This window comes from Ceratotherium simum, chromosome 30 (assembly GCF_057802395.1).
Source record: "Ceratotherium simum simum isolate JZ-2026a chromosome 30, ASM5780239v1, whole genome shotgun sequence".
Classification (NCBI taxonomy): Eukaryota; Metazoa; Chordata; class Mammalia; order Perissodactyla; family Rhinocerotidae; genus Ceratotherium; species Ceratotherium simum.
In genome coordinates this window covers 18,916,088-18,941,091 of record NC_141929.1, presented here as the reverse complement: position 1 = coordinate 18,941,091, position 25,004 = coordinate 18,916,088, and the positions used below count along the sequence as shown (strand labels likewise).

At 41.9% G+C, this 25,004-nt stretch overlaps 1 protein-coding gene across 6 annotated transcripts in view; it reads left to right on the top strand.

The window, feature by feature from the left end:
- The window catches only part of ZFP90 (ZFP90 zinc finger protein), a 42,660-nt gene that overhangs the window by 1,572 nt on the left and 16,084 nt on the right, over window positions 1-25,004 (top strand). For 3 of the 6 annotated variants that reach the window (XM_087420036.1, XM_014788509.2, XM_087420035.1), the window contains 3 exons: window positions 11,143-11,269; window positions 11,609-11,704; window positions 15,366-19,169. In XM_087420036.1, coding sequence (XP_087276162.1) covers window positions 11,143-11,269; window positions 11,609-11,704; window positions 15,366-17,014 — 1,872 coding nt within the window. In that variant the 3' untranslated portion in view covers window positions 17,015-19,169. Of the gene's footprint in view, window positions 1-11,142; window positions 11,270-11,608; window positions 11,705-14,929; window positions 15,306-15,365; window positions 19,170-19,196; window positions 22,605-25,004 lie in introns of those variants that run through there. The other 3 variants (XR_015549148.1, XM_087420038.1, XM_087420037.1) reach the window with 3 other exon arrangements.

Below are 25,004 nucleotides of genomic sequence, written 5' to 3'. Positions count from 1 at the left end.
GCCACAGCAAATCGCTGTCATCAGCACCTTTCCATACAAAGTGTTTCCTCAATAGGCTTGAGAATTAGGATAATTTCACACACTTACACCTCATGGGGGTGATGGTCCTTTCTGCAGGGGTTGCCTTTTTAATGGTGAAAGTGGATTTTTGTTCTGAGCAGTGAATTTTAGGGACTGCTTTAACCTTCATTTTAAAGCTATGTTCCCCAAGCACTCTCATTGAGTTCTGTTCTCATGGAATGGCCTGAGGGTCCATTTGGGTTACCAACTCAGGCTGCAGATGATGACCAGGGACAAAGGACAGAACAGAACACTGGCCCTACAACAAGGGCTTTTTAGGCAGAAATTTCCCTGTGGTTCCCTTTCTCTGAGCATGGCCCTCGGGGAATGCAAAAGATGAGTAACTGTGTCATGTGACTACTTATCTAGGAAGTTAATTTGGTGAGGGAAGACAGCCTCAGGCAGGAGAGAGGTGGTGTCAAGTGTTGCAAAGGTCCAGAGGCTGCTATGAGTGCAGAGGGGAGAGAAAGTTCTGCGTGTGGGGAAGAGTCAGTGGAGATGTTGTCTTTGAATAGGAGCAGAGTCTAAGCAGGTGAAAACGAAGGGCATGGGGGTAGAGCTGATTGACTGTGGGTCAGGGGATTTGGGAGGCAAGAGTACAAGGGGTATATTCATGAAACTCTTGTCCTATGTGATAGTGGATGTGAGCTGTGGGCAATAGTTAGATGAGAATAGAAAGTTTTTTCTTTTTCGCCTTGGTAACCCATTCATTCAGCAGGTAGTCTTTGAATCCCTATGATGTGTTAAAAAACTTTTTTAGGTGGTTGGGATACATTAATGAACAAAATTTATAAAGGTCTGTTCTTTCATGGAGCTTACATCTTAGAAGGAGAAGACAGAAAAAATCAGGAAGTAAGTAAATTATATGGTATCCTAGAAGGTGACAGTACCTCAGAAAAAAAGATAAAAAGTAGACGGGCCGGCCATGGGCCAGCCCCATGGCTTAGCGGTTAAGTCCGCGTGCTCCACTACTGGCAGCCTGGGTTCGGATCCCGGGTGAGCACTGGTGCACCGCTTCTCCGGCCATGCTGAGGCTGCGTCCCACATACAGCAACTAGAAGGATGTGCAACTATGACATACAACTATCTGCTGGGGCTTTGGGGAAAAAAAAGGAGGAGGATTGGCAATAGATGTTAGCTCGGAGGCGGTCTTCCTCAGCAAAAAGAGGAGGATTAGCATGGATGTTAGCTCAGGGCTGATCTTCCTCACCAAAAAAAAAAAAAAAAAGGTAGAGAAAGAAAAGGGGGATTGAGTAGGGAAGGGGGAGGCTTGCAGTACGGGTGCAATTTTAAATAGGGTGATCAGGGTAGGCATTATCCTTGTTGAGATGGTGATATCTGAGCAGACTTGAAGGAGGTAAGGGAGTTAATGATGCACAGGTCTGGGGAAGAGTGCTCTGGGTTGAGGGAACAGCAGGATGTATGTCTGGTGTGTTCAAGGAGCAGCAAGGAAGTTAAGGTACCTTGAACCGATGTTTTTGAGTAGGGAACGAGTATGATTCCTTCTTAGCTTTAAAGATTGCTGCGAATGATGAAGTGTAGGAGCAAGAGTTTGAAAGTTGGCACTCCTTTGGAGAGGTGTTTTGATGAGTGGGACCTTCCCCCTGGGCTTGGCTAACAAATACCTGAAGTGGTTTCAAGTGGGAGGGGAATGAGAGCAGAGACGGTCGAGGGGAATACCGTGAAAATCATTAGGATCTGTAGGATTGATAGTAGCTATATCTATGTGAACACTATGCATCCTCATTCACCTTTTCTTCATTATACATACTACATTTTTAGTTAGGAATAAAAAAAAGGTATTTGTCATTGTTAAAGTTGAAGCCACTAGAACAGTAGGAAATGAGGAAAGTTTTATAAGAAAAAAGCTGCATATGGAGACCAGCTTTCTTGGTGTTCTACCTTAAAGGGGAGAAAATGCAGAGGGACCAGGGCCTGATCTCTGTTGACTCCAGATTCTAAGAACTTTATGGTTAGATCATCAGGATGAAGAGACCCAGCAAAAGCTGGCTAAAGTCACCCAAACTCAGACAAGATGCTCTTGGGCCACAGGGAAGCCAAGGCACTTGCTGAACCAGGTCAGGATGTTTGAGGTCAAGGATGTTCCAGCTCCCTCTTTCTGGTCCCCTTTCTCAACCTCTTCCTGAGCTGACTGGAGCTGGTCTTTAAGCCTCAGGTCAAACACTCCTTCTCTTGGGGAAGGTCAGGTGCCCTTCCTGGGCATTCCCAAAGCACCTCTGCACACGTGTCGTAGTACTGCTCTTGTGTCATATGGAGTGGTATGTTTACCCATCCGTCTCTGTCCTGGGCCACTTGACTCCTTTCATCCCTTGCTCCAAAGTACACACACATGGTAAGTGGGTGTCATAGGAGCAAACATTTGTAACCACTTAACCCCAAGTAGAAATTTTACACTTTCTGCTCCTAACATAGCAAAAATTATATTTTTCCAGTTATAGTGATGCTTATTTTCTGGTAAAACAATTGCATGAAACAATGTGACTTTCACTGAATAGTTTTAAGAAATTTTGTCTTTAAGATGATGTTAGAATGTCAAAACCTGTTCCTCTAAGACCTATTTTAAAAATGATTCTTTTCCTGACTTTTCTATATCTTGTTCTACTTTTATTTTATTAAAATAGCTCATTAAAGTATGTGAGCATATATATGTAATACAGAGTTTTTAATAGAAAAAGTCACTCATGATACCTCTTCTTTAGTGTCTCTGTTTGTTTTGATGAGTTTTCTTCTTTTTTCCCTGTGCATGTTTTTTTGTAAACATTTTCAATGATTACATTTTAAATTTCATATAATTTTTATGAGGATTTTTCTTTTTTAAAATCGCTTTTAAAATACTGTATTATATTGCTTTGCATGAACATACCCAAATTTATTTAACCACTTATCATAGGACATTTAGGTTGTTTCTAAAATTTTTACTATTGCAGATAATACTTGGATAAAATCCCATTGGTTACAGTAGATAATTTTTTGACAATACAGTTTAAGAAAATTGTTTACATCTGTATTCTTTTTTTTTTTTTTAAAGATTTTATTTATTCATTTTTTTCCCCCCAAAGCCCCAGTAGATAGTTGTATGTCATAGGTTCACATCCTTCTAGTTGCTGTACGTGGGACTCGGTCTCGCGTTGGACGGAGAAGTGGTCCCTCGGGGCGCGCCTGGGATCCGAACCCGGGCCGCCAGCATCAGAGCGCACGCACTTAACTGCTAAGCCACGGAGCCGGCCCATACATCTGTATTCTTAAGTGAACTCTAGCCCTCAGTGAGAAATAGAGATCTTTGACAGGTTTTACTGTCATGCTTATCTTTAATTTGTAGAAACATTCAAATTGCTTTTCATCTTTTTCTGTCTTTTGGAAGAATTTACCAATAAAGCATTTAGATCGAAGATTTTTATAGAGAGGATGATTTGGAGACAGTTTTCCTCCTCAGTTATTAAGGTTTCTACTTTTGTGTGTGTGTATGTGTGAGGAAGAAGAGCCCTGAGCTAACACCCATTGCCAATCCTCCTCTTTTTTGCTGAGAAAGACTGGCCCTGGGCTAACATCCGTACCCATCTTCCTCTACTTTATATGGGGCACCACCACAGCGTGGCTTAACAAGTGGTGCGTCAGTGTGCGCCTGGGATCTGAACCTGCGAACCCTCAGGCCGCCAAAGTGGAGCGCGCGCACTTAACCGCTACGCCACCAGGCTGGCCCTAAGGTTTCTGCTTTCTTTTAATCAACATTGGTGATTTAGAATTTAAAAATTATCCACTTCACTAAGATTTTTCATGTTTCTCAACACACTGCTGTGTATTTTACTGTTTGTTTATCCCCTTATATTTAAAATTGATTTCTTTTTTCACTAGATTTGTCAGAGGTTTTTCTGTTTTGCCAGTATTTAAGAGGAACTAGCTTTTAGATTTGACTATTAATGCCATCATTTTTCTGTTTGCCCCTGCTGCTTTTTATAATCCAAGAATTAAATTCAATAATCTATAATTTTTTTATCCTCAAAATAACTCCTCATTTTCTTTCAGTAAGAATTACCCAGACTCTGTAATTCATTCACCCAGCAGACATTTTTGGAGTGCCTGCTTTGTGCCAGGTGGCACCCACTGTGACCCTCTGTGAACCAGGGTCATGCTTCAGAACCAGTCAAGGAAAAGTACCTGCTTCCTGTGGGGTGGCAGTAAGGCTTCAGTGAGGAAATGTGAGAGGGTGCATGTAAATGACCAAGGTCAGTGCCTGGCCTGCGGTCAGTGTCCAATGAATGTTAGCTGTTGCTCTTTTATAATGAATCACCTGAGGAGCTTTTAAAAGTTGTTTGGTAAGGCCCTCCATGCATGGGCAATTTTTCTAAATTGCCCACATGATTCTGGACAATTCCAATATGCTTGGTTTTGGAGATACTGAAATGAAAAAGAGTTTGAGAAATTGTTGAGGGAGAAAGACGTGGATAAACAGCTGCAGTTCTGAAATGGAGATGTGGACCAAATGCTAAAGGGGGAGCGGGAAGATGAGGGATCTGGAAAAGCTTCAGAAGGGAAGGGACTATTGAACTGGTTCTAGAAGGATGACTAGGAATTTCTCCTGTAGAGCTGAGGGAAGAAAGTATATGATGGTCAGAATAGGATGTACAAAGGCAAGGAGACAGGAAAGAGAATGATGTAATCAGAGCAAAGAATCCATGTGGTAGAAGTGGGGAGTGTATGGCAGGAAGCAAAGTTTGAGGTAGAGGTGATTCAGTAGCCTGGAGAGAATGGCCTGAGCTGGAGGTCTAGAACAATCTAGAACAGTGCAGTCCAAAACAAATATAAACTACATGTGTAATTTTAAATTTTCTAGTAGCCACAATGTAGAAAGAAAGAGGTGAAATAAATTTTAGTAATACCTATTATTTAACCCAGTATAGCCAAAATATTATCATTTCTACATGAACCAATATTTTTAAATTATTAATGAAGTATTTTACATTTCTTTGGTACTAAGTCGTTAAGATCCAGTATGTATTTTACACTTATTGCAAATCCCAATTTGGACTAGCCACATGGTGGCTAGTGGCTACCATATTAGCGAAGATCTAGAATATTATTGTCTGGCTTAATGGTATTGTTGGCAAGGAAAGATTTGAGCTGGATTTGAAAGATGAAGGGGAGGGACTGAATATAGGAGACATTTTTGAGGCTCTTGGTGATTCCAGGGCATAAAGGAAAAATGAAGAGTCAAGGCTGAGGTCCGGTTGGGATATTGTAGATGGTGATGCCGTTGGCCTAAATAGGGCATCTGTGTATGTGTGTAAGGGCTAACAGTAATAATGTTTCTTCTCTCTCTACTCAGTTGTTAGGTTTGCTATTAATTTTCAGCTTATCAAACTATTATTGGTCTGATGTCAGAGAGCACTGGATTCTTGAGTGAAAACACCATACTATATCCCAGTGAATTTAGTATGTTCTAATTTGGCGAGCTAACATGATCTTAGAGGGGCTAGTTTTTATAAATTAGATCATTTCTACTCATTAGATGCCATTCTCTAGTTTTCAGCTTTGCAAAGTTTGAAAGTTATAAAGTTTTTGAGTTACAGTTTAAGTGGGTTTCTCCTCCAGAGTTGGTATGTGTAGAGTTGGAGGAGTGGAGGAGTATCTCTCTATATTTGCACATGTTGTCCTTTCTGGAAGTGCCCTTTCCTCCTTCTGCTCTTGAAACTCTTATTTCTTCAGTTCAGGGAACCAACGTTATAGATGAGAAAACTGGATCTCCAGGAGATCTGTGATTTACCCGAGGATATTACACACTTATTAGTTGTGGAGTTTTTTAGAGGCCCATGAAATTGAGTCTTCTCAGCTTAATATGTGCTGTTTCCAGTTCTTTGCTTTGTGCTCCACCGTTTGGCCAAGGCCCTTTTTGTGTCAGCATGAGGAAGGGGAACATTTGGTACTTATTAATTTTTAGAAGGAGTTGATGATGAGATCCACTTATATCTGGAAGAAGGGTGAGCAATGTCTACATGACATTACTGGGTCATTTTATTACAGTCCGAGGAATGACCTGCAGCATTGGGAATTCCCTCAAGTTGATCTGACACAGAGTGGCTAACGTACGCCAAGGATCTCAAAGTGCATTTTACCTATTTAATCTTGCAAACTCCTGACCGTCTTTTATGTACCAAAATGGTTCTGGCTTCTGGATATTGAAAGGTGCCTGAGACAAGGTCTTGACCCTCTAGGAGCACAGTGAACAGTAGGTAACAGGCACCATAACATACATAGCAACTAATGAGCTGTGCTGGAGAGAGGTCTAGGGAGAGGAGCCGTGGGGGGGATGAGAGGACACTTAGCCCAGACCTAGAGCCCCCAAGGAGAGAACTTGAATGAGTCTTGGTGAGAGAATAAGTGTTAGCTAGGCAGAGGAGGGAAAACTGAGCATTTTGAAGCGGCACTTGCAGAGACAAAAGAGATCACTTGGTTTCAAGGAGCTGTAACTCTTCTGCACACTGAATTATGGGGTACGAGGGGAGGAGAAACCAGAGCTGAGGCTGTGGAAGTAAGGTGGGGACTAAGTTATGAAGTGCCATGAAGCTCACATTAAGGAATCTAATTTTTAATCCCAAGAAAAGTATTTATTAAATATTTGTGGAGCACCCACTATGTGCCAATCCTGTTCCAGGCAATGGAGATTCAACCATAAGGAAAATAGATAATATTCCTGCTCTCCTGGAATTTACGTTCTGCTGTGAAATACAGACTGTAAACAAATGAAAATATGATATGTCAGGTGGTAAGCACTATGAAAAAGGAAAAAAACAGAGTGACAGTGCAGGGTAAGGGTGCTATTTTATGTAGGATGGTCAGGGAAGGTTGCTGTGACGAGGTGGCATTGAAACAACTGAAGGAAGTGAGTGGGGAGCCACATGTTTATCTACAGGAAGAGACTTCCAAGTCAAGGAACAGTCAAAACAAAGATTCCAAGGCAGAAGCATATATAGCGTATGGAATCCTAAGGAAGGCAGCGTGAGTGAAGGGGAGAGAGCAGTAGGTCAGGGATGAGGTTCAAGGTGAAATCAGGGAGATAGTGGGGGGCCAGATTGTGAAGAGCTGTGCAGGCCACTGTAAAGACTTTGGCTTTTTACTTGGGATGAATTGGGATGCCATTGGAGGCCTTAAGCAAAGGAGTGACTTGATCTGACAGGTTTTAACAGGATCACTCCAGTTGTTACATGGAAAACAGACTTGAGAGGGGAACGTGAGTGGAAAAGGAGAGACAAGTTAGGAGATTGTAGCAGTGGTCCAGGTAAGAGATGGTGGTGGCATGGACTAGGGTGAGGGTGGTAGGAACAGGGAAAAGTGGGAAGAAATTAAAGGTTTGTAAGCATGATCAAATTTGTGTTTTAGAGAAGTGACTCTGATAGTGTGTAGGAGAAAGAGTTGGTGAGACCAGGAGTAGAAGCACAGAGGCCAGTTGTTGCCCTGCCAGGGCAAAAAACGATGAGTAGCTTGGACTAGACATTTGTTTACTGGTCAGTGCATTGTTTACCGTTAGGGCGGCCTATTTGGGGAAAGGCAGGAAACCATGTGTTAATATGGGGAACCAGTTAAGCAAGGGAATCCAGGTTGGTTGCTATCTCTTACTAAACCAAAGAGGCTATATATTTAGAGAGCAGTAGGCAAGAGGGAGAAGGTATTTACTTCTCATAACCTAACTTAAAATTGGTCTGCCTTGGTCCAAACCCTTCTTTCCTGCTGGCCGTGCACTTCCCAAGTCCAGCCTCCCTTCTCAAGCTTCTTAATTCTTGGATTAGATTCCCACTTTTTCTTCTCCCATCCAATTGGTACTTACCTCATAAGGCCCGATGCATAGCCTACCTTGAAGCTTCTCTCTGTCTCGCAGTGTTCCCTGCCCTGAATGCCTGTAGCATAACCTCACTTTACTGTGTATTGTCTCATATCGTGCTCAAATAAATAACACGTTTTAAAATAAACCTAAACCTATTCAAGGACTGCAGTGTTTTTTGTTTGTTTGTTTTTTGTGAGGAAGATCAGCCCTGAGCTAACATCCAATGCGAATCCTCTTTTTGCTGAGGAAGATTGACCCTGGGCTAACATCCGTGCCCATCTTCCTCTACTTTATATGGGACGCTGCCACAGCATGGCTTGACAAGCGGTGCGTCGGTGCATGCCCGGGATCCAAACCTGCGAACCCCGGGCCACCGAAGCGGAGCGCACGCACTTAACCGCTGCGCCACTGGGCCGGCCCTAGAACTGCAGTGTTTTGTTTTGTTGTTGTTTTGTTTTGTTTTTTGTGAGGAAGATCAGCCCTGAGGTAACATCCGATGCCAATCCTCTTTTTTTGCTGAGGAAGATTGGCCCTGAGCTAACATCCGTGCCTATCTTCCTCTACTTTATATGGCACGCCGCCTGTGGCTTGACAAGCAACGTGTCGGTGCATGCCCGGTATCCAAACCCGCGAACCCTGGGCCGCCACAGCAGAGCGCGAACACTTAACCGCTTGTGCCACCAGGCCGGCCCCAGGACTGCAGTGTTTTTGATTTGCCTTTTTATTCTGCCACAGTGCATATAGTAAAGCCGGGCACCTAGTAAATATCTAGTGTCATCTTACCTGGTGCAGTCAGATTTGTGACTTCAGTCGGAAAAATCTGCCACATTTCAACCCTTTCCTGTGGGGCACAGCCGCGGTGTTGAGCAGGAATATGATACAGAGGAGCCATTGTTGTGTGTGGATACAGTCATGCACCTCACTCAGGAGGAGATGGGGCCAACTCCTGTCTTCTCTAAAATTCAGATCTCAGCCATCTCCTTAAGGCTCAACTCAGTCAGGAAACAGATGTTGAGGGTGGTCAGGCGCATGCTGGATACTGGTGTTTTAGAGTTTAAAAAACAAAGGTATATTCCCTGCCCTGTTAATGCTCACCATCTAACTAGGAAATAAGCATTAAATAGATTATTATGTCTGTTTGCATACTTATGGGTGTGGTAAGTAACTTAAAGCACGTAATAGGGGATTGACCCTCCAATGGGGAATCAGAACACTTCACTGAGGATCTGTTAAGCAACAGCTGAAGTGTGAAATGGAATTAGCAAGGGAAAGATTGGTAGGACAGTAGGGAGAAAATGATACTATCCAGGCAACTGAGAGAAGTTCAGCTATAGCTAAGCACACGGGGAGAAGGGCAGGGAATAAGGCAGAAACCTCCATGTGACCTTCCCTCACTGCTCCAGCAAATTCACGGCTCTGCTTTCCATGTCTTTTCGTACTGATTGTCTTTATTATACACTTCTTGAGGTATAAATCTAACCAAAGGAGATATTTCAAGTAGGACATGGTGACAAGTGTCTCATGGCTTAACAAGGCCTACTGAGGCAAGCATCGGAACTGACAATTGAGAGCCATGGGGTTCCTCAGCCAGCCTGGTTTCTGTGGGCTGGTGAGGAAGAAGTGATGGGAATGGGGTATGAAGCATGAAAAGACCTTTGACCTAGCAATTCCAATTCTAGCTAGCTAACCTACAGAAATTCTAGCATATTTGCACAAAGAATATGTATTGCGAAATGTTTGTAATAGCAAAATGTTGGAAATAATCCAAATGTCTGTTAACAGGAACTGGTCCATTTATTCATTCACCAAGTATTTTTTAAGCGCCTCTATGTGTTGGGCATCCTTCTAGGCACTGGGTATATAACTGTGATAACATAGATCAAGTCCCTGTTCTCGTGGAGCTTACAGTGAGGGAGATGGAGAATCTAACAAGTAAGCAGTCTCAGATAAAGTACGAGTGCCCTTTTATCTGAATCTGTTTGGTTCCTGAGTTCAGGCAGAGATTTGGACAGTGAGAGATACCTGTGCTAGGAGAAAAATTAAACATGGTAATGTGATAGAGAGTAAATTAGAGGGAAGTGCTAAGACAACTTTTCTGAGGAGGCAGTGCTAGAGGTGAGACTTAAATGACTACTAACTAGTTGTCAACCATGTGGAGATCCTAGGGGGAGAGGGAGTACCAAGCATAAAGCCCTGGGGTGGGAATAGGCTTGATGTGTTCAGGGATCGGTAAGGTCAGCATGGCTAGAGCCCAGTGAGTGATGCAGGAGTCTGAATCTTATTCTTAGTACAATGGGGTGCTGTCGGTTTTAGGTAATGGGTATGTTCTGATACAACTATACTATGGAGTGCTATGAAGGAGTTAAAAGGGACAAGGTGAAATTAAATATACTGCTATGGGAGGATCTCCAAGATACGTAGTTAAATGTAAAAAGCAACTGTAGGGGCCGGCCCAAGTGGCGCAAGTGGTTAAGTGTACACACTCCACTGCAGCAGCCTGGGGTTCGCCGGTTTGGATCCCGGGCGCGCACCGACGCACCGCTTGGCAAGCCATGCTGTGGCGGCGTCCCATATGAAGTGGAGGAAGATGGGCACAGATGTTAGCCCAGGGCCAGTCTTCCTCAGCAAAAAAAGAGGAGGATTGGCAGATGTTAGCACAGGGCTGATCTTCCTCACAAAAGAAATAAAAAGCAATTGTAGAACAATATGTATGGTATTTCACAAAACAAGACTGTGTGTGTGTGTGTGTGTGTGTGTGTGTGTGTGAGAGAGAGAGAGAGAGAGAGAGAGAGAGAGAGAGAAACATGGAAAAGGAACTTTTAAGTGGATACACCAAATTGTTAAAGTGATTATTTCTAGGGAGTATAGTGGGATTGGTGGTGGGGGTGAAGGAGGGCCGTCACTTTTTACTCCTCATTGTATTTGGATTTTGTAACGAAGGAAGTGCACAGACAGTGAGGAATTGGTGATTGTGTAAAAAGGCTTGGCTTTTAAGGGAAACAAGAAGAAAACTAAGTAGGGATATAGGATTGCAAGACACATTGCCCCTCATGACTTTCCCACCTGCCACGTTGGATTCTTTATAAAATTATATGAACAGCTAGTACGTTTAGCCCAACATTGCCCCCTCAGGATATCAAAATATGTGATCACTGCTTCTGATTGACCCTACAGTATGTTCCCAGTATTGCCATGGGAACATTTGTGGGGTTGATCCCTACTTGAGCAGGAATGTGATCCTACAGGAATCAGTGACCTTCAAGGATGTGGCTGTGGACTTCACCCAGGAAGAATGGCACCACATGGACCCTGCTCAGAGGCGCTTGTACAGGGATGTGATGCTGGAGAACTATAGCCACGTGGTTTTTCTTGGTAAGGACCACCTCTCAGTGTCTTACGTTTTGGCGCGTCTTTCCTTTCTCAGTTGCTACGGTTGTGGGGCTCATAGCTTGGGTGACTGTGAGCAGGGTGTTTAGAGTCAGAGCTTGTTCATCTTTTTGGGACCCAGCTTTACAGATTTCTGAGCCTGCTCTTTAGGTAAAACGTCTGTCTTTTGCAGAATTGGAAGTAGGCCATTTGATTGCATGTCTCTTCAAGTTGTACCTTTATTTTCCTTCAGAGTTCCTGAGGATCAAGGACTAGTACTGACTTGTAGGAGGGTTCTTTGTCCACTTGCACAAACAACCAAATTGTATATTTACCCATGAGCAGGATATCAAGTTTCCAAGCCAGAGGTGATCTTCAAATTGGAGCAAGGAGAAGAGCCGTGGATAACAGAGGGAGAAATCCAAAGACCTTTCTGTCCAGGTAACTGAGTGAGAGTCAAGCATATAATAATCAGTGCAGACAGCTGAGGGAGGGGGAAGCACCTTTGAATTGCTGCCTTGGGAGCTCCTAGACCTGCAGAAGAGGCTGAGCCATCTCCCCGTCTCCCTTCTCCAGTAGGGTGCTCCTGCTGCTAGGTCTTAGAAGGAAAGGTACCCCTTTTTCCTTTCCAAAAGTAGCCCTTTGTCCTATACTCAGAATACTATCTCTCCCTATGCTACAACCCTACTTGCTGGATTATTTTCTCTTCTGGTGTTCTCAGTCTCCCTTCATTATTTAGAGAACACTTTTCTCACTCATTCAGACATTAACTGAACTTCTGTGTCTCCTCCTTGCTTTGTCTTGCTACTTTCACTGTCGGTGGCCCCAGACTTGTAGGAAATACCCACAGCCTTGATTCTCTCTCTCTCCATAACTTGCCTTCAGACTTCTTTCCCAACTACATTCCTGTAACACCTGTCTGGGGAGCAATACCATCTTCTGTCCTGCCTTCATGCCGATTTGATTCATTGCTTCCCTCCACGGTTCCTGGAATATCATCCTCTCCTGGTCTCCTGGCTTGCTAAGTGCTTCTTGGCTTTAGTTCTTTGACTTTTCTTGCTTTTTCCCTTAAGCGAATCTGCCTTAAGGAGTCTTCCCTGCAGGTTCCTTCCCTTTCTTTCTATAATACCTCCCTAAAAGGGAGCCTGCCTCGTGGTGGTTGCAGCTCTTTATTCTATGCGGTAGACTCAGAAATTGTCCTTACTTGTAGCCTGGTCACTTTTTTTCCTTCTCACAGAACCCCTCCACTTGGGAGTCCCACTCAGTTCTTATCTAAAGACATAAAATCTAAATTAATCATCGTTCATCCCCAGCCAGCACATTTTGCTACCTTGCCCATTATCTGTTTCTCCCTTTGCCCATTAGAAACCACTGGATTTCTAATCCCTCAGGCCAGGGCCGGCCCCGTGGCTTAGCGGTTAAGTGCTCGCGCTCCGCTGCTGGCGGCCCGGGTTTGGATCCCGGGCGCGCACCAACACACTGCTTCTCCGGCCATGCCGAGGTCGCATCCCATATACAGCAACTAGAAAGATGTGCAGCTATGACATACAACTATCCACTGGGACTTTGGGGGAAAAATAAATAAATAAATAAAATCTCTAATCCCTCAGGCCAGATACCACAGTCAGTTTCGTCTTTTTCTTTCAACTTCAGTTATTTTACTCCTTTGAGAAGTATCTTAGATTTTCCTGCCTTTTAACTCCCATCAGTGACATCCTAAACCAGTCCCCAGGCATATATTACTATAATTCCCAGTTGAAATTGCTACTGCATCTTTTCTTTTTATACTCCATATTGGATTTTTTTAATCATAGCTTTATTGAGAGATAATTCACATACCATAAAATTTACCCTTTTTAAGTGTACAATTCAGTGGTTTTTCAGATATATAGAGTTGTGCAACCATCGCTATTGTCTAATTACAGAACATGTTCAACACCCCAAAAAGAAATCTCATACCCATTAGCTGTCACTTTCCATTCCCCATTACCCCCAGCTCCTGGCAACCATTAATCTACTTTTTATCTCTCTGGATTTGCCTATTCTGGATATTTTCTACAAGTGGAATCATATAATATATAGCCCTTTGTGACTGGCTTCTTTCACTTGGCATAATGTTTTCAAGGTTCATTCGTGTTGTAGCATATATGACTTCATTCCTTTGTATTGCTAAGTAATATTCCATGGTATGGATATACTACATTTTGTTCATCTATTTATCACTTGTTGGACCATATAGATTTTAATGCTTTATTTTCGTAAACCACCCACCTCTCACAAAACTTTGCTGTTACTCCCTGTACCTCATTATAGGAAATAGAAACTCCCTTGATTTAAAGATTTCCATCATACCTTCCAGTATTATCTTTCTATTCCTACTAACACAAGCTGCACTTAAGTTGAACTTCTTTTAAATGTTTTCTGTAAGTAGCATACACTTTCCCTCATTAGATAATACTTTCTGCCGATCCAAAGCTATCTATCCTTTAAGTTCAAGGTCTGTCTAATCCATGAAACCTAATATATGCTAATATATTTATTTCTACCTTCCCTGATCACAGATAGCATTTATATCATCTCTACCACACAAATTCAGATTTAATAATATACCGTCTGATGGTTTTGCTTTTTTTGTTTAGTTGTCAAAAGATTGAGTCTTGTTTCTATTCTTAGATTTCAAGATCCTAGAGAGTTTACTGTATTTCTGTATATTCTATCTGTGTTGCAGAGCATATAGAAGGCAGTCAGAAATTACTTGATTGATTGATATGGAATCTGGCCGGGGGGGAGAACTTTCTCATTCATTCATTTCAACAACATTTCTTGAATGTCCCACTGAGAAGTATTCTAAAAGAAATACAAAGCATTCTCTGTCCTTGGGAATTTAGAATTGAATCTTGTTCCAGGGTAAGGAATTTTGGGGTTTAGGGCTCCTTAGTTGCTGTTTTTTTTCCTCCTAACATTTTATTATGAAAATTTTCAAACATACGAGAAGTTGAAAAAATTATACAGTGAACACCATATACCTACCACCAAGATTCTATAATTGTTAACGTTTGTTCTTTTTGCTTTATCACATATCTCTTCATCTGTCCATCTGTCAATCTATTTTACTTTTTGATGCATCTCCAAGTAAGTTGCAGATATGAGTACCTTTCACCCCTACATACTTCAGCGTGCATATCACTAACTACAGTTCAATATTTGGGGTTTTTTTTAAGAACACATAACATACAATGAAATATACAACTCTTTTATGTACCATCCAGTTGGTTTTGACAAATGTATTCACCCACCTAACCCAAACTCCTGTCGATACGAAACATTTCCATCACCCCAGAAAACTCCCTCCCCTTAGTTTTTAAAGGGTGCCATTCTTAGAACCTATAAATTAATTAATTCTCTGCTATTAGTATTCTGAGGTTAAACAGAGGTTTAGAGGTCAATTTATTAGGAAGATTAAAATAAATCCTTTTTGGTTAAGAGACATGATTAGTGTAGAACCAGAACTCAAATAGACTAAAACCATAGCCCCAGATCCAAGGGCAAGGATGATTTGCCTCCTGAAATATTAATTTTTTTCGGCTTGTGAAGTATAACCTTTGATCTCCAATTATGTCAGAGAATCATTTCAGTTAGATCACTGGCTGCAGATTTTCTCTGCAGGGTTTGAAGATCTGGAGCCTCAGAGGTGACTTTAAAGAAATCATGAAATGGATGCACTCAGGAAGATAGATTCTGTGGTGGTTTGTAAAACGGACAGGGGGCATGGAGAGCAGATAGGATCCTGCAAGATGGACTCTGATCCTATTCCATTTGTATCTATGCCTGACACTCTCATGCTCACTTATTCCCTTATTCCCTAAGCACCCCTCCTAGATGGGCTTCCTCATTCTGGATTTACCATGCACTCTGGCTCTGCAATCTGCACTATCACCTCTTTGCTCTTCTTTTCTAGCATTTTGGATCTTCTCCCCAAGCTATAGGACTAATTTCAAAACAGAGTCATGTATAATTTATATCTTTCATTTCTTCATTCCTACTGTAGCATTTGTTTCAACGGGAGGGAATAGGGGACTTTTGCACTTTGGATTTCTTTCAGACTGGAAGACCAGGCCTGAAGCCAAATCATCAAATCTGCAGCAGAGCATATCTGAAATATCCCGTAGCACAGATGATCTCTCACATGCCACATTAGAAGATGTTTGGGATGTTAGTAGCCAATTAGAGAAGCACCGGGAAAACTGGAAGAGATATCTGGGGCCAGATGCATCCACCCAGAAGAAAATAATCACACCAGAGGAAAGTTTTGAGCAAAATAAATTTGGTGAAAACTCTAGATTGAACACAAACCTGGTTACACAACTGAACATTCCTTCAAGGCCTAGTGAATGTGATACACTTGAAAGCAGTTTGGGACATAATTCAGACTTACTTAATCAGAGTAATATCCTTGTAAAAAAGAAACCTTATAAATGTAATAAATGTAGAAAAGCCTTTATTCATAGATCATCACTTACTAAACATGAGAAAACTCATAAAGGAGAGGGAGCCTTCCCCAATGGTACAGATCAGGGAATTTATCCTGGAAAGAAACACCATGAATGTACTGACTGTGGGAAAACCTTCCTCTGGAAAACACAACTTACTGAGCATCAGAGAATTCACACTGGGGAAAAGCCCTTTGAATGTAATGTGTGTGGGAAGGCTTTCCGGCATAGCTCATCCCTTGGTCAGCATGAGAATGCTCATACCGGAGAGAAACCCTACCAATGTAGTCTCTGTGGGAAAGCCTTCCAGCGCAGCTCCTCCCTTGTTCAACACCAGAGAATTCACACTGGAGAAAAACCCTATCGATGTAATTTATGTGGGCGGTCTTTTAGGCATGGCACATCCCTCACTCAACATGAGGTCACGCATAGTGGAGAGAAACCCTTCCAGTGTAAGGAATGTGGGAAAGCCTTTAGTCGATGTTCTTCCCTTGTGCAGCATGAGAGGACTCATACAGGAGAGAAACCTTTTGAATGTAGCATATGTGGGAGGGCTTTTGGTCAGAGCCCATCCCTTTATAAACATATGAGGATTCATAAGAGAGGAAAACCTTACCAAAGCAATAACTACAGCATAGATTTCAAGCACAGTTCATCTCTTACTCAAGATGAAAGCACTCTTACTGAAGTGAAATCCTATCGTTGTAATGACTGTGGGGAAAACTTCAGTCACATTGCAGAGTTTACTGACCATCAGAGGATCCATACTGGAGAGAACCCTTATGATTGTGAGCAGGACTTGAGTCGACAACCTATTTCTCATCCTGGAGAGAAACCCTATCAGTGTAATGTATGTGGAAAAGCTTTCAAAAGGAGTACAAGTTTCATAGAGCATCACAGAATTCATACTGGAGAAAAACCCTATGAATGTAATGAATGTGGAGAAGCATTCAGTCGACGCTCATCACTTACTCAACATGAGAGAACCCACACTGGCGAGAAACCCTATGAATGTATTGACTGTGGGAAAGCCTTCAGTCAAAGTTCTTCCCTCATTCAGCATGAGAGAACTCATACTGGAGAAAAACCCTATGAATGTAATGAATGTGGGCGAGCCTTCCGAAAGAAAACCAATCTGCATGATCATCAGAGAATTCATACTGGAGAAAAACCCTATGCTTGTAAGGAATGTGGGAAAAACTTCAGTCGAAGCTCAGCTCTTACTAAACACCAGAGAATTCATACACGAAATAAACTCTAGATAGCCTGAAATTAAGGAATGTGCAGGAAGCTTTAGCTAAAATATTGTTCAGTATCAGAGGATTCTTATGTGAGAGAAAGCTTGAGAATGTAATCAGTTATGTGTGTGTTTGTATGTTGTGTATGGAGAAAACTGCTAGGAGACAGTTTTTTAAATAAATCCACATTCTCAGATATGATTATAGATTTTTGTAAAAACAACTACAAGCATCATATATAACCAGTTGGAAATGATATGCTTAAATATTGGACTTTATAAAGCTTTTGAATATATGTATGCAGGAGATCACCAACTTTGAACAGTTTGACTTGTAACTCTTATTTACAGACTTTTCTAATAATTAAAAATCCTGCAGTAGTGACCAAAACTCACTTTTAAAATTGCTTGACAACTGCATTCAACTGTAGTTCTTACATTAAATTCACCATGGAAACCAATTCCACCTCCAGGAATTCACCATTCAAAGAATTAGATCAGCTGGTCCAACCACTTCATTGTACAGATGAAGAAACTGAAAGCCAAAGATGTGAAGTGGTTTGCACAGTGCGATGCAGCTTACAATGGCAAAGCTGGGTGGAGAATGCAGGTCTCTTGGATCTTTGGCCCCATGGCCTTGCCACTAAAAAGGTATTTTGGAATTCAGAGGGCTTTAAAATAAAATAAATCAGATGCACAAACGTTTAATGAGCATTTATGAGTTGGGTACTTTGGGAATTCATAAAAGCATAAGAGGCAGCATAACATGTGCAAATTTGTCACAGACTTAGCTAAAGCAGCTTGGTGGAAGCTTACAAACCAAAATGTTAACAGAAACTGTAAATAGTTGAACTACTGGTGACTTTTTTCCTTTTCCCAAGTATCATAATTATACTTTCAGTTAACGTACGTCAGTTTCACAGAACTATTAAATCCTCTTATTGTGCTTTTTACAACACTCCCATGAAAGAGCACTGCCCCAAGCTTCCTACATTGGATCAATGGGAAAACAGCACAAAACTAAGAGGAGAATTTTCCCCCAAATTAATTTTATTGTAGAGAAGTATAAATCCAATTACCCATTGCCATAAAATTTGTCTTTAAATCGGTTTAAAGAATCATCATGTAATGGCTCACTTTGTGTGCCAAGAAAATATTTCACCATAAAACAACTTTTTTAGCTCTATGCTGCTTTTCCATCAGTAAAGCATGAGCTAAACTTCAGTAGCCCACTCCAATATTTAATGTCCCCTAATGCCTCCCATGGACTATCCTAAAGGAGTTTCCAGAACCTTTGTTGGCTCATTGGCACTGACAGTGCAGATAAATTTGGAAGCAACTGTGGATGTTGACCCCTTTCACACAAGAGCCTCTCCCCTCTTCAGATAAGCAAATTTTCCCACCCTAATGATGGATCATGGGAAGGAGTGATATGGGTGGTGTTGAAGGTAAACCTTGCCTGATGGCTTCTTTGCATGCCAGGTAGCCGGATCCATCATCCTTGTCTCATTCTGGACAACATGAGGCAGCTCCCAAACATTCTTCATAATTCTTTGCAGGAAGAATGTACATGGGGGCTGAAATGTGGGATGTCTAGCTCAATGAGTCTATCACGTGGAACAAACATGGGATGCTCCACAGCAGATCTGCCCTTCCAAGACGTTATCTATTCAAAAATACCTTGTTTGTGATGTTCTGTGCTTAGAGCATACAGAATGTCAAGGCCATGCTTGTGTTGTCTGATACTTAGTTTGACAGTGGGTAATTCTACTCCATCCCTCCCCTACTGATTGGCTAGGGTACCTATCAGGAACTCATTTTGCTGCTGATTGTTTGGGGATCCCCATAGTGGACTTTTTGCAAGAATGGCATGAATTGTAACCAATTGAGTGCTACCCTACTGTTACAGAAGTTTGTAAAGACTTAGTTCCAGAAGACCCAGAGGAGACCACTGGTTTGTGTGTGGAGCCTGGCCTAGATCAAACCAACCTCTGAATCTCACTGCATCTTCATTGACAGGGAGGGAGCCAGGGATGTGTGTGTGATAGAGCAGAGGATTCTGTAGTCCCAGCAACCATGCACCATGCACTTATGAACACCCAGCTTTGTAGGCCATGTGAAATGCATCCTTGTAACATCATTGTATTATTTCAATAAATAGCCTTCTTAGTTGATGGGAGTCAGTTTGTCTTGTTTCAATTTTCAGAACTTGGCTAAGACTAAAGAGTGGTGCATCAAGGAGGAGGGATTAACTGCTAAACTAATCACAGGTGAGTTAATAGGTACCATTTATTGAACGCTTACTACTTGAAAGAAATTGTGCTAAGTATTTTATAGCCATCATTTCATTAATCCTTACAACTCCCCATTCTAGGTCTTGTGGTAGCTCTTGTCTTTGCCCAGCTGTTTTCTCCCTCTTCCTCTTGTAACAGTCCGTGCTGTACTGACCACAGGAACACAAATCAGGACATCCCTAGGGCTTGGTGATAGTTAGAGGGGCAAGTATGTGACCTAGTTGAGTCAATCAGAGTCCTTTGCCAGAAGTTTTTCAAAATAGAGTTGGCAGGGACACTTTAATTTTGGCTTGCTAGGCTGGAAAGGTAAAGGCCTTGAGCTGCCTGGAGCCCGATTCCTTATCAGAGAGGGGGAGGTCTTTTGTAGTAGGAGAGGATGCAGCTGACATGATGGTGTTCTTATTTCTAATCCCTGAGGTCCTTGGTCCTGGCTTAATTTCTGAAGCCTTTCCTGGGATTCACTGGCCTCCCCGCTATCAGTCCAATGATTCCCCCTTTTTGATTAAGCTAATGTGTCAGAGTTCTGTTGCTTGCATTAAAGAAACCTAGTACAATGTATTATATTCTTGTTTTATAATAGGGGGAAAAACCCAGAGAGGTAAAGTGGTTCACCTGAGGTAGTACTGCCCATGTCAGATTCTGGCTTTGAACCCAGGACTGTCTGGCTGCAAAGACGTAGCGCTTAACCTCTGACTCTGTCTCCAGAGCCATGTTATGTTCAAGGAGCTTCATATGACACAGCATCGTTTGGGAGTGAGTGTATGAAGGAATATGGTGCTGGCTTAGGTTGTAGACCATGCAGAAACAAAATGATGAAGGGCTTTGGAATGTTTTTCCTGACTATTTCAGTAAATTAAATCCCCTAAATTCACCCACGACCTTCACACTTAATATATCAGTTATTTACATTTGCCCATACTGTAGATAAAATCTTGTATCATACTTAAAAAAAGTTTCTCATAAATATTTTCCATGCTGCTACGCAGTCTCAAGATCTCCTTAACAAGTTCCCTACTGTTGCAACATACTTGGATTGTTTTTGGTATTGGTTTTTATAATGATGACATTGAATGCTTTTATCTTTTTTAAGCACCTCTCCTTTTTTTCCTATAGAATCTTTTCTTAAAATATCCAGAATGAGATAAAATGTCCAAAATGGGATCACTGGGTCAGCATGTATAGGTTAGTATAACCAGATGATGTGAGACTCATACAAGAATAAACTGGATACAACATCACAGGAGTGATAGTCTCAAAATTGCGGAAGGGAGCCAGGAGAAAATCAGTCTCCCACTCCTGGTGCCAAGGTGTGTCTGGGTAAGGGGCCCAGGGTAGGCATTATTTCCGCAAAGCATCTAGCACAGCTCTATGCCAGCATGGGAAGATAAGGAAACACTTCTGTAGTTGTTAGACATACGGATGATGGTGAGGCCCAATTCTTTATAGCTGCTGAGCTAGTTAATTTTTACTCATCTGTTAAAATGCAAATCTCACTTCAGGAAAGGTTTACTGACTGCCCTACTTCAAATCAGTCTCCTTCTTTTCATAGATTTTCATAGATTACTGTTAATGTCCTTCATATTACCACAATTTGTGATTATTTGCTTGTCTCCCCACCCCGACCCCACACTCAATTGTGAGTTCCAGAAGGGCAGGGTCCATGTCTCTTGCTAACTTTTGTTCCCCTGCTTATCACAATGCCAGGCACATAGTAGGTACTTAATATTGTCTTGTTAGGTGAGCGATGGAGTGGAGATTTGTTGATAGATGAAATGGTTATAAATGAAAAGGTTCTCAATCTTGAACTCAGAATACTGCAAAAGAAGGCAGTAAGTTACTATTTCATGCCCATTAGGCTGGCAAAAATTTAGAAGTCTGGCAGGGGGAAAATGAGAACTCGTATCCACTGCAGGTGAGAGAGTAAATTAGTATAATCATTTTGGGGAGTCATTTGGCAGTATCCAGTAAAATTGAAGGTAAGCACACCTCACGACCCAGCAGTTCCACTTCTAGATATATACCCTAGACTAGAAATTCTCCCATGTGAGCACAAAGACATGCACAAGGATGCCCATTGCAGCAGTGTTTGACAGTAAAAATAGGGACACAACCAAATGTCTGTCAGTAAGTGAGTGGGCTAATAAATTGTGGCATATTCTTATAAGTTAATACAATGCAGTACTTAAATGAAGGAACCAAAGCATCTGGCAAAAACAAAAAAAAACCCCTAGCTCTGCCTGTTACACTACTGCACCCATGTGGCTAAATGTGGCTGGAGAAAAACGGAGCCATGGTGACTAGTCCCACTTGAAATTCCTGACTGCTAACCTCAAGCATTTGTTTCCCTGCTCCAGTCATTATCCCAGTCTCCTAAGATCCTATTTTATAGCTTCTCTCTTCTCAACCTCCAGCACTTTACCCCATCCTCACTCAGCTGGTGACCTTGTTTCCTAGTTAACTGAGAAAAATAAAAGCCATCAAAAGATAACTACTCACCCTACGTGCATCTTGTCTGTGCGTTCTTCCTTTCCTTGCTGTTACTGTGGTTGACACTTGGTTCTCTTACCTAAGACCAACTTCTCTTCTGATGTATTAGATCCCATCCTCAAACTAGGACATCGTTCTTACAACTGTTTTCCTGCATCTTTTTTTTCCCTTGGCTACTGAATCTTTCCCTTCAGCATAATAATGTGTAGTTTTTCTCGTCTTGAATATATATATTTATAAATATATGTCAATATATACATACTGCATCCCCCTCCACCTGCCACTCCATTTCTTCACTTAATAGACACTCAGTTGAGGTGTCTAATACTCATTGCCTCCAGTTCTCTCTTGCACCTCCTGCAATCAGGTCTTTGTTTCTGCTCTTGTCGAAGGTCACTGATGGACTCTACGTAGCTAAATCCAGTGGTCTTTTTTCAGTCCTTTTACTGGATCTTTCAGCGTTATTTGGTATAGTTGGTCACTTCCTCACCCTTGGCACATTTTCTCACTTGGTTTCCAGGTTATCACACTTACTTAGATGTCCTTGTACTTTATTGACAGCTACTTCTTCCAGGTTCTTTTTCTTTCTTTGCTCTAGACATGGAAATTCTTCTAGGCCTCCGTCTTTGGACCTCTTTTCTTTTTCTTCAGTCACCTTCATTGGAGCTTGCATCCTGTCTCATGGCTTTTCTACTTGTTGACAACTTCAGATTTTCTGTCTCCAGCCCAGGATTCCATACTCATAAAGCTTAACTGCCCACGTGACACCTCCACTTGGATGTCTAACAGATATCCCCAATTTAATATGTCCAAAGATGACCTAACCCATGATCTCCCCCTCCCAGCCCTATCATAACCATGTTGCTCCCTCAGTCTTCCCATCTGGGAAAAGGCGACCTCATCCTTCCAGTTGCTCAAGTCCCAAACTAGGAAACCATTCTTGATTCCTTTCTTTCATACCCCACATCCAAGCTTCAATAAGTCCTGTCTGCTAATTTACAGGATATATGAGGATGACCATTTCTTGTTGCCTCTACCACCCTCACCCAAGTCACCACCATCATCTCTGGCTCAGATATTGGCAGGACCCTTCTAATTGGTTTCTCTGCTTCCATTCTTGCCTCTCTGTGTTCACAGTTCAGCACTAGAGTGATACTGTAAAAATCTAGGATCGTGTCACTCATGTGCTCAAAACCCTCCATAGCTTTTCATTTCACTGAATGGAAGCTAAAGTAAAATTCCTACATAGTTTTGCCACCACCTGCCACCCCATATTACCTGACTCACCTTATCTTCCTTCTTGATCGCTCTGCTCCAGTCCTGCTGGCCTCCCTGCAGTAACTTAAACACACACGGCAAGTTTCCACTTCAGAGCCTTTACATTTGCCTTTCCCTTTCCTGGAATCCTCTTCCCCTAGATAACACGTGGTTTGGCTTCTCACCTCCTTCAGTTCTTTACTCAAGATTTTCTTACCAGAGAGCCCTTTCTTGACTACCCTATCAAAATAGCAGTTCCTTTCCATGGCGCACCCCATCTCGCTTCCCAGCTTCATTTTTTCCATAATACCTACCACCACCTGACATTCTAAATATTTTACTTATTTTATGTCCTTCTCTAGAAGGTAAGCACCGTGAGAGTAAGGACTTTTTCTTTGGGGGGACAGTGGGAGGATAAACTTTCTTGAAGCATAACATAGAGAAAAGTGCACAAATAGCAAGTGAACAGCTTGATGATAGAGGGCAGCAACTTTTGTTTCCTTTGTTCAGTGCTGTGTCCTCAGCACAGGAGATACTCAAATATTTATTGAATGGTTCAACTGGATGTACATGCATTAACAAGGCTGACATATTGAAAACAATTGAAAATAAAGTTGAGGAGGGATACATACACTGTGATATGTTATAACTTTTTAAAAATCCATAATACCTATTTTTTATCAACACATGAAGTAAAGTAGGAAAGTATTAAAATATCAGCTTCAGAGTGGTGGTTTCCTCTGGAGCTTGAGGGGAGAGGGATAGGAAGGAATAAAAGAAAGCTTAGACTGTCATTTCTTTTTGTTCAGGCAAATATGGTAAAATATTAACATTTGTTAAAAGGATTGATGCATAGATATTTGTTGTATGTGCCTCTCTGGATGTTTAAACTCTTTTACAGTTAGTCGGCCTCCTTGCTCTTATCTGGTCCCTCCTCCCACAAAGCCACCTGCTTGGTTCTGCTCAGGGCATGAGCCTGTCTGACCTGTACATCCAGCATGCCTGATGGATTTAGGAGAAGGAAAAATGGGCATTCATGTTCCTAAGGGTGAGAAGCTGACCCAAGCCCATGAACGAAGAAAGGGGTCTTGACACTGTCAAGATCAAGCAAAGTCATTTCAACTCCCTAGAAATGCCCTTTTAGGGACCAATTAAAATGAAGGGAGGGCAGGGGAGCAGAGGGCTTCCTGTAGATAAGAAACATAGTGATTATTTACAGGAGTTGGTGGAAGGAGAGAACTAATTTTTGTTAATAAATTTCAGTGAAAACCCTTTAATTTTGGAAAAACACTTTTTTTGACAAACACATTTTAGCAGATAAAGGAACCAAGAAATTTGGACCTGAAATATAGATGGTATTTTATTGTGCCATGAACAGATAAGTATTAGTCATAATAATGGGGTTTTTGTTTTACTATGTGCATTAAGAAACTAGCAATTAGCAATTGTTCTTGAATTTTAATGCTCATTTTCAAAAGTTAAGAGTTGTCATAGGATTTTGGCAGGGACTTTTCTGTTGGCTTGGAGTTGCTGATAAAACCTCAAAGGTGAAACCAAAATGTCATGTTCCCCTGCATTCTAGAGGGTGCCACAAGATCTGGGCACACTGTCCCACAGGACTCACTAGGAGGTGTGAGATTCGTACAACCTCTGGCTCTTGGGCTCCCATTGACATGTTATCATGTAACAAGGTTCAGATCCAGAGGAGAGGAGTGTTATGGTCCTAGACTGAGGCCTCTGCCCCTCCCCACAGAGTCACCAAGAGAATGACTGGAGGTATTGGGGGCATCTGAAATCATTGGAGCTTGGTGTCTCCATTCCAGCGAAACCACAGGCCCACTTCAGGGCTGTCACCCTGAGTTCTTGGGATAGCTTACGTGCATGCCTGAAGAGAGTGTGTGCAGTGGGGTGGAGAGGAATCAATCAGACAGGTGCCCCTAACTGTCTGGAGATTTCTGGAAGGAGGAGGGTGCTGC